This window comes from Taudactylus pleione, unplaced genomic scaffold (assembly GCF_031769625.1).
Source record: "Taudactylus pleione unplaced genomic scaffold, aTauple2 ptg000647l, whole genome shotgun sequence".
In the NCBI taxonomy this organism is placed as follows: domain Eukaryota; kingdom Metazoa; phylum Chordata; class Amphibia; order Anura; family Myobatrachidae; genus Taudactylus; species Taudactylus pleione.
The window spans coordinates 1,492,398-1,502,829 of NW_028285049.1; the positions used below are offsets into that span (position 1 = coordinate 1,492,398).

General features: G+C 42.0%; 1 protein-coding gene across 1 annotated transcript in view; it reads right to left on the reverse strand.

The window, feature by feature from the left end:
* LOC148478879 (complement component C9-like) overlaps positions 1 to 10,048 on the reverse strand; it is a 55,412-nt gene extending 45,364 nt beyond the window's left edge. Inside the window, exons 1-2 of the mRNA XM_088455248.1 lie at positions 9,966 to 10,048; positions 2,534 to 2,648 (exon numbers count right to left, since the gene is read on the reverse strand). Coding sequence (XP_088311374.1) covers positions 2,534 to 2,648; positions 9,966 to 10,048 — 198 coding nt within the window. The remainder of the gene's footprint in view (positions 1 to 2,533; positions 2,649 to 9,965) is intronic.
* Between the last annotated feature and the right edge of the window lie 384 nt (positions 10,049 to 10,432).

Sequence of the window (10,432 nt, forward strand, 5' to 3'; positions counted from 1 at the left end):
TCGGTGTCCCTGCCCTCACCCTCCCTGTAACTCCCCCTCAGTGTCCCTGCCCTCACCCTCCCTGTAACTCCCCCTCGGTGTCCCTGCCCTAACCCTCCCTGTAACTCCACCTCGGTGTCCCTGCCCTCACCCTCCCTGTAACGCCACCTCGGTGTCCCTACCCTAACCCTCCCTGTAACTCCACCTCGGTGTCCCTGGCCTCACCTTCCCTGTAACTCCCCCCTCAGTGTCCCTACCCTCACCCTCCCAGTAACTCCCCCTCTGTGTCCCTGCTCTCACCCTCCCTGTAACTCCCCCCTCAGTGTCCCTACCCTCACCCTCCCTGTAACTCCCCCTCTGTGTCCCTGCTCTCACCCTCCCTGTAACTCCCCCTCGGTGTCCCTACCCTAACCCTCCCTGTAACTCCCCCTCGGTGTCCCTGCCCTCACCCTCCCTGTAACTCCACCTCGGTGTCCCTGGCCTCACCCTCCCTGTAACTCCCCCCTCGGTGTCCCTACTCTCACCCTCCCTGAAAGTCACACTGTGTGCCTGTCACTCAATCTCAATATTCCTGCCACTCATGCTCACTGTCACATTCACCTTTGTATCACTCACACTGACCCTCAATGTCCCTACACTCATCAATTACAGTAGTCCTGCCAGTCACACAATCACTCAAGCTATGTACCACACAAACACCCACAATGTTACCGTCACACACTCATCCTGGCACTCACACTTAATAACACACAAACACCATCAATGTTCTCCATTACAAAAAATGAGCAGGAAAGAATGTCAGAAAGGAAACAGACACAGACATAGAGGGCAGGAGAGCGAGAGGGGGAAAAGTGGAAGACAGGAGGGAAGAGAGAGAAAAAGTAGTGGGATGAGAAAAATGGGAAGGAGAATATCAGAGCGAGAGAGAAAGTGCGGAGGGAGAAAAGAGATATGAGGAAAAGATGGAGCCGGAAGTGAGAAATGGAATAAAAAGGGGGAAAAGGGGGAAAAGGGGAGGAGAAGCAGGGGGCAGAAGAGAGAGAAGGAGAGAGTAGCAAAAATAAATACATTCAGGCAGCATCATGGACAGCAATAGCTTAAAAAATAAAATGAAAGCCAGGCAACGCTGACCATTACCTTTAGATTGTGTGTGTGTGTACGTATATATGATTATGTTTTTAAATGTAAATTTTTGTGTGGATGTTTCTTTGTTATTATGTGTATTTTGGGAAGAGAGTAATAGCCGAATCCACACTAAATTTTAATGCACACACGCAAGATCTACACTGGGTTCTATGTTAAAAGTAAAGTGAAAAGCGTCTTAAAAACATTTTTTTTGTCCAACTCAGAATCAGGTCCAATGAGAAGGGATCCCGCCCCCCTCGATAGACCCCAACCCCTCAACAGGCCACGCCCCCATTAGGGCTGCTTCCGTAAGTTTCCCGGGCTGGTTTTTCAACCCAATCCGCCCCTGTATAGCGCACACATATTCCGTAGCACTTTACAGATAATTGTTTGCCATTCACATCAATCCCTGCCCTACAATCTATGTTCCCTATCACATGCTCACACACATACACACTAGGGTTAATTTTATGTTTTGGAGCCAATTAATCTACCAGTATATTTTTGGATATCTATCTATCTATCTATCTATCTATCTAATCATGTCCATTTATCTTATACCTAATTCATTCTATCTATCTATCTATCAATAGTTCATACCTAGTCATATTGATCTATCCATCTACCTGTCTATCTATATATCTAGTGCTCATACCTAATCATATCTATCAATCTATTTATCTATCTATCTACTTACAGTATATTGTAGCTCTGAATACTTCTAAGTTCTTACAGGCTTAATCATATCCATATCTATCTATCTATCTATCTACTTACAGTATATTGTAGCTCTGAATACTTCTAAGTTCTTATAGGCTTAATCATATCCATATCTATCTATCTATCTCATATCTATCCATTTAACTATCTGTCGCTCACACATAATCACATCTAACTATCAATTATTCTATCTATCTATATCTCATACCTAATCACATGCATCTCTCTGTCTATCTATCTATTTATTTCCAGTTATTTATATAGCGCACACATATTCCGTAGCGCATTATTATTTATTTATTTATTAAGTTTCTTATATAGCGCAGCATATTCCGTTGCGCTTTACAATTGTAAACATTAATAGAACAAAACTGGGTAATAACAGACAGATATATAGGTAGGACAGAGAATAGTTGGCCATTCACATCAGTCCCTGCCCCAGCGGAGCTTACACTCTATATTCCCTATCACATGCACACACACATACACACTAGGTTTCATTTTATGTTTTGGAGCCAATTAACCTACCAGTATACTTTTGGAGATGTCTGTCTGTCTGTATTATACCTAATCATATCTATCTATCTATCTATCATACTTCTAAGTTCTTGCAAGACTAGATAAAATGCCATGTAGTACTGTACAATAAAACAGGAATATACTGTATATGTGTATACTGAAATGTTACAGAGTGCAAGTTTATCATTACCTTCTCTTTAGTACATGGGTCACAATCACTCCACTCGCTCCATTTACTAAGCTCGCAGTCGATAGCAGCTGGGCCATCAACAGATCTCCGGAAAATCTTTGGAAAATCTTCTTTCCTGAAAAAAAACATATTTTTGCTACTTTTTTCAGTTGTTTTTATTGAGGCATGACGTAGCAAACAATAGACATGTTGTACATGATATACAGCACAAGACACTGACAATAAAAGATGAACTCTGATCATCAGTTTGATGAGTTTAAAATAAGGGACAGTATTAAATCGATACATTTATTGTGACTTATATAAACATATACGTAATGAAAGATCAACAATAAAAAAAAAAACAGTTGAACAAAATATGACACCTGTTAGCTACTACTACAGAGGTGCATGGTATTACCATATAGTTTATAAGATAAATCGGGGGCTCACCATCTAGTACCCTGATCCTATACCAACTGGTCAAATAAAGGCTATTCTGGATCTTTAACTGCAGAGAGAGAGGCAAGGTCTCAACAAAATTCTCCCAAACTCCAAAAAAAAAAAAGAGCCCACTCGCTTTTCCTTCTTAATCATGGCTTACACCCAGTGCACCCGGAAAATGTAGTTACGCTTCTCTTTATATAAATAAAACACAGGAGAGCCCAGATGGATCTCTTTCTCAAAGATGTTTTTTTGGCTGCAGAACTAAGGGCCAATAAAAGTTTTTGCGCCCCTAGTTACAATTTGGCTTCAACCCAAATATTCTGCTCTGGTGTAATAATTAGACTTATATAAAGATTGGTCATAAAAACATTTATTTAGATATACAAATCCCATAAACCAGTTAAAAATACAAATAGAGCAACCTGATTGGATCATATGCGGTGGACAACTGCTAAGTGCAAATAAAGCTACATTAATATGTAACAATCATCTTTAACAACTTGGTATCAGTTCTTGCAGTATTGTTCATAAGATATGCAGTGTCCACAGTCCTGATTCCACAATAACTTCCGCAATAGCTTAATATATGTTGTAATTAATTGTGATTTTTCCTTTAGATTTAGCACTTACCGAGAGTCAATGTTGTTATAAATAAATTCAGGTGCTCTTGCTGATAACTAAAACTCTAAATACAGTCACTGCACTTTTACGCTGGGAATCACTTTACAGTATTGAGCAGTCGGTAAAAGGCTGATTATTACCTCCTGTGTACCTAGTTGTGGTAAGCGGCTAAATGCAACCGTTCCTTAGCCGCTGTTAAGGTGCATACAGACGTAACGATTTTTTGAACGATTTAACTATAACGGCGTCGTTATCGTTCAATCATTGAAAAAATCGTTCAGTTTCTGAGTTAAACGATGAACGATTATCGTTCATGCATGTTCCAGTTTGTAGTTCATTCTGACTGACCAACTGAACGATTTTCGTTAAGGGAAATTACAAAAATCGTTTTTTGTAGTTCAAAAAATCGTTCATCACACTGTAAAAAATCTGACAGATAATCTGACAGAAAATCGTTCATAAAATCGTTGGTAACAAAATCGTTGTGTGTGTATGCAGCTTCAATGTTCAGTCACTCCGTATGGGGATATATATCAGCGACCAATAACCCCATTTGCAGAGAGCCTGCCGTGGATTTATATGCAGATTCGGCAGCGGCTGTAAAAGACTTCTCTGTGTAAACTGTAAGCTGCCTGAAGAATCTAGCGATTCTTCAGGCAGGTGTTCATTTTAATAGCACCGCCGTCGCTTGAACCTTTTTCGAGTTGGTTGCTCCTTCTCCACACATGCCACATTAAATAGCAGGGTCCTTAATTTCATTGGTCAACTTCAAATTGAGACTACAGGTCCAACTCCTTCAGCAGGGCTGCCATCAGAAAATGTGGGGCCTGAGACTGACAAAACAGGCAGGCCCCCCCATGATTCTGCATCTCTAGCCCTGCAGTGTCTCTCCAGTTCCAGCCAGCCCCCTTCTGCCTCTGCAGTACCTTCTCTGTCTCCCCAGCCAGAAGTCCTTCTATATCCCCAGCCCCCCTCTGTCTCCCCAGCTAGCACCTCTTCTGTCTCCCCAGCAAGCACCCCTTCTGTTTCTACAGCCCTCTTCTCCACAGCTAGCACCCCTTCTGTCTCCCCAGCCAGCACCTCCTCTATCTCTCCAGTGCTGCTGTGTCTCCTTAACCCCAGCCACTCCCCTTCTGTCTCTCCAGCCCTGCTTTGCCTCTCATCTCCACTCTCCATCCCTAGCCAGTCCCCGCATCCGCATGACATGACACTTACCTTCTTCTGTTCTGGCTGATATGGCTGCTCCTCAAGTGCCACAGCTCCTCTCTCTTTCAGCTGTGTGGTGTGACATCATGACGTCAAGCGATGGCTCGCAAAAAAACCCTTTATTGCATGTCCGCGGTGGTAGGAGCTGCCCCTATGTCACTGTTTTGCATGGGGATAATAGCAGACAGGCAGTAGGAGTTGGCAAGCCACCCCATCTGACTTGTTGCACAGCAGGTGGTAGGAGTGTGCAGGCCTCCCTTCTATGCCTGAATGTCCAGTCCCGGGACTCCAGTGCTGATGGCAGCCCTGTACTTTAGTGCTGGTTAAGATTTAATTTTGGGGTAAGTAATACACCATAGCATTACATCTATTCATAGATCGGCAATGTCTCCAATAATCCAACAAGTACATACTGTATACACATATATGTGTATATATATATATATATATATATATATATATATATTCGGTATTGTGCAAAAGTTTTAGGCAGGTGTGGAAAAAATGCTGCAAAGTAAGAATGCTTTCAAAAATAGGAGTGTTACTAGTTTATTTTTATCAATTAAAAAAATGCAAAGTGAGTTCTCCCTTTTCACTGTTAAAACTCATATGAGATTGCAAACTCGAAAAAACTCACCATCAGCCAAATTAGGAAGTACTTTACATGAAAAAGATGAAACTGGCAAATTTACTAAGAATCGAGTTTTCAATCTCGTGTGAGATTGTAGCATACTCACTGTGAAATCACAGACTCACTGCACAGCCCACGTGGGAACTGTCAGCAGCTGGAGCCAATCAGCGGCCGCACTACAGTTAGCGGGCACTGATTGGCTGGCGGTTCCTGACAGTTCTCACTGAACAGTCGGGAGCCGGTTAGCGGTGTATATGGTCACACACATACACTGCTAATGGTAAGTATATCGATCGGGTTTTTTTGCAAAGACCCCCCTGGATGCGACGGAGACCAGCGCAAGGATGGAGGTGAGTATAGGATCTTTTTTGCAGGTCATTCCACATGGATTTTTACATGGGAACATCTAGCAGCAGGTAAGTATGTGTGAATAAGGTATGTGTGTAATAAACTTTTACTGTATACTGTGTGTGTGTACTGTCTTTATTTAACTATTTATCTTACAGTGGGGGTACTGGTGCCGGCCGCCTGCTGGCACTTGTAGTTCCACAAGTGCAAAAGGGCAGGCATGCTGGCACCTGTAGTTCCACTGTAAAATACAATAGTTTACTTTGATTTTCCACTTTATTACCCCCGTACCCACAGCCCAGATGTAGAGTACGGCAAACCACAATGGCAGCAGTGCTCGGGGGTTTCTGCGTAAGAATAGCTAATGTGGCGCTAATATGACGCACGGGCATTCTTTAATAAAATGTTATTCAATTGTTATTCTTATTATTAGCGTCATCATTATTATTAATAAAGAAAATGAACAAAATCATTAGTTCCATGAGTCTATGCACCTATGGCATAAGATGTGTATACAAAATATTTTATACTATCTTGAACCCTTGTAACTGGATTTGTGTCCTCATAATGTACCACAATCTAGCACTGTAGGCAAATTACAGATTGAGCATGACTAGTATCAAGCGACTATAAATTGGCACACAGATCAACCACTTCTTCTAACCATGTCGCTCTCACACACAGTGATATAATAAAATGGACAGGGTTAAGCAGGTTGATTACACTGATACACTGAGCGATTATCGGTCCCATACATCTCGGCATGCCCATGTTCTTAATAATTGTCGATCGATGTTTATGCAGTGAAGAGATATGTGTGGACCCCGTGTTTTGGTTATGGCAAGACAACCCTCAAATGTTCTCAAGTATTTCAGTTCTTTTCTGGTTTTGAATTTATTTAAAATTGATAAAAACAGCTAAAATCATGTAATTTGGACCTGTTTACATGCAATCCGAGCTCCGTACTTACATCAGACTCGATTCGGGACTACTCGGAAACCCCAAAAGTGATACGTGCCGGGACTCTATTCAACTCAGAACCACAAAGTTCGGGTGTGTTCGGATTTAAGCAAAACCAAACCGCACATCTCGTGTATGCATGAATGCTGAGACCGGCATAAAAACGGCGTGGAACGTATGATTTGATCACCAAATGCTTGCTCGTCCAGACATCATTCTGCCGTTATTATTTAGTGATGTGATGATAGTGACCATTAATCCTGCCTGCAGTATATGGAGGCGCGCTGCCCCATTACTCGGAGCGTTCCCCCATTGATCAGATTGCTCGCATTGTTTTTGGGTTGTGTATAGCCAGTATTAGCGTGAGATTGTATAGCTCAATCTCCTCACTGCAGGAAGGGAGGGATCGCTCTTTGGGCCTGATTCAGATGGTGAGGTCCAAGATGTAAGTGGGAGAGTAATGGGTTTGGGCTTTATAGGTGAGTGTGAGAACCTTAAATTGGGTTCTGAAAGGGAAGGGGAGCCAGTGGAGGGCTTGTAGGAGAGGGGAGACAGATGCAGAGCGTTTTGAGAGGAAGATGAGCCATGCAGCAGCACTGAGGATAGACTGGAGAGGAGAGAGAAGGGAGATGGGGAGGCCAGATAGGAGGAGGTTACAGTAGTCCAGTCTGGAGATGACCAGTGAGTGTATGAGAGTTTTAGTAGCATCCTGGGTGAGAAAGGCTCTAATCTTGGAAATATTTTAAGATGGAAATGACAGGACTGTGAGAGATTCTGGATATGTGGTTTGAAGGAGAGGGATGAGTCCAGGATAACTCCAAGACAGCGCACTTTGGGGCTAGAGGAGATAGTTGTTCCTTCAATTGATAAAGAAATGGTGGGAAGTGTGTTTATGTTGGGGGGTGAGAAATTATCAGCTGAGTCTTAGACATATTAAGTTTAAGAAATTGCTGGGACATCCAGGAAATGATGGCAGAGAGACAGTTGGAGATACCAGTGAGTGGAAAGGGGAGAGGTCAGAGGAGGAAAGGTAGATCTGAGTATTATCAGCATAGAGATGATATTGGAGATCAAAAGAGCTGATGAGTTCACCTAGCGAGGACATATAGAGAGAGAAAAGGAGAGGTCCAAGATCAGAACCTTGGGGAACACCTACTGTAAGAGGCTGTGGGTGGGAAGAGGAGTCAGGAGACGAGACAGAGAAGGATCGGTCAGAGAGGTAGGAGGATAGCCAGGAGAGGGCAGTGTCACGTAGACCAAGGGAATGAAGGATTTGCAGAAGGAGGGTGGTCCAGTGTCGAAAGCAGCAGAGAGGTCAAGGAGAATGAGCAGAGAGTAGTGGCCCTTGGATTTGGCAGCAAGGAGGTCATTGCTGACTTTTGTGAGGGCAGTTTCAGTGGAGTGGAGAGAATGGAAGCCAGACTGAAAAGGGGAGTGGGAGGAAAGAAGGGTGGTAAGGCGGTTGTAAACAACACGCTCAAGGAGCTTGGAGGCATATTCTTTCTAAAAATACTGTTTGTAAACAATTTCCAAGGTCACTTTGCTATGGGTCGGGGGACTCTGTATGCATGTTGGGTGTAACACATAATGCACTACACCTATCCAACATAGTGTGACCACTTTTCTTGATCAGAATTTAATTCTTCTAAGTTTTAAATGTCACTATTAATGAATATTAGGTCATACACATGAAGAATGATCACATATTCTGCTGAGAGTTGTGTACAGCAGCCATCAAATCAAGAACACTAATACCGGGAGATCTGTCATTATTGCAAGGTTAAAAATATTTTTAAATTGTATCAGAAAAATAAACATTCCCCAGTGATAAAATGCCTAAATTATTTAATATTTTTCATTTCGAAAAGAAAAAAATTGGATAAACTTTAAAAACACAGACAATACTGCACACGGTGCCTTTCCTTTTATTTCTTTTTCAATCAAAATTTCTATGTACTGTATATTACTGTACTATTACTTTAAATTGTGCCTTTAATATCTCATCTATTTAAGAAGAAGATGATGTCATGTTTATATAAACATTTATAGGCTGTAATATATGGAATACTTGGAGTTTAGGGATAAACACAATTAGACACCAGTGGTCAGTGTGATTATAGTACAAGGAAAACCTAGGGAAAGTGACTTTCTTGTTATTAGCATTTATATCACAAAATCATTCACTGAGCAAGTCTATACTATAAATTATTGTGCACTTATTGTATAAGATGCTATGTTATATAACATGTTATAATTCACTATCTAAAACAGTGCTTCTCGAATCCAGTCTTCGGGACACACTAACAGTGCATGTTTTCCAAATCTCCTTGCTGGATCATAGTTGTATTCATTACAGACTAACACAATTTAAAATATCCACTTGTGGTTCTAATTATTGCACGCGATTCTGTGAGGAGACCTAGAAAACATGCACTGGTACTGTATCCTGAGGACTGCTTTTAAATAGCACTGATCTAGATAATCTGTAACTGGATTTACTGTGTCCCTCATACTCCAATCCAACACTGTCTGCAATCCATCCAGCTTCCCTCATCTTCTTGGAGAAACATATCGCTATCTCTAGATTGCATTATGTGTCTTCTGACCTGTAGAAATGGAGTAAAGCAGGGAAGAGGTGATCTCATCCTGTTTTTCTCCGCTGCACCAGTTGGCTTTGACCCTACCCTGCTGGCTCCAGCTCTCCCAGCCGGCTCTCTGTCTTCTCTTCTCCCTCAGCCAGCTTCCCGATCAGTGTCGCGCTAACGTCACTGACGCTGATCAGTGTATGCGCGGTGCATTCAAACATCTTCCGCAAATGCAAAAGACGTTTGGGGGTCTATTTACTAAGCTGTGTTAGGAGTTAAAGTGAACGGTAATAAGGTACCAGCCAGTCAGCTCCTAACTGCCATGTCACAGGCTGTGTTTGAAAAATGGCAGATAGGAGCTGATTGGCTGGTACCTTATCACCGTTCACTTTCTCTCCTAACACATCTTCGTAAATAGGCCCCATAGAATCTCTTTGTGGGGACAGCCCTATACCGCATGAACTGTCCCAGCACATATAAATATGGTGAAAATTACAAAGCGAAAAGTGGCATTTTTTTGTGCGCTGGTTTCCGCTTTGTTTTTCAAATAGACCCCTTAGTAAGTCTAGCATATACAGTAAATGTCACGTACAGTGTAGCATGCTATTCAGTAATGTCAAATTAATCAGTATGTTATGAAGATCTATATACATACCTTGTCCCTTCTGGTGCAGATGCCCCACAGTACAGTAGACATAATGCAGGAGTCAGCCTCAGTATAAAGTGCAGGGAACCCATGACGTCTGGTGATGAGTTTCGGGGGTAAACTACTTTTCCCAATGTTACTACTACTATATATTGTGTCCACTGTAACTGATTAAGTGAAACACAAACACAGTTTCCTGAAACTTGCTGAGACAACAGCAACAAAATATACATTCATTTATTTATTTAGGTGTTAGAGCAATGGTGTCATCTGTGCAGATAATGCTCCATTCTGAGAGCAGCTTGTAAAAGTCACTTTATAGTGTTTACACACATGGGTAGATTTCCTTTGTCCATTGTGGAGTAATCTGTAAATATTGAGCAACCCAACAAGAACACTTGTATTCTATCTCACCTGAGGTTCCATTGTGCTAAAGTAACAGAGCACTGTAGCATCATTGCATGTAGCATTATATG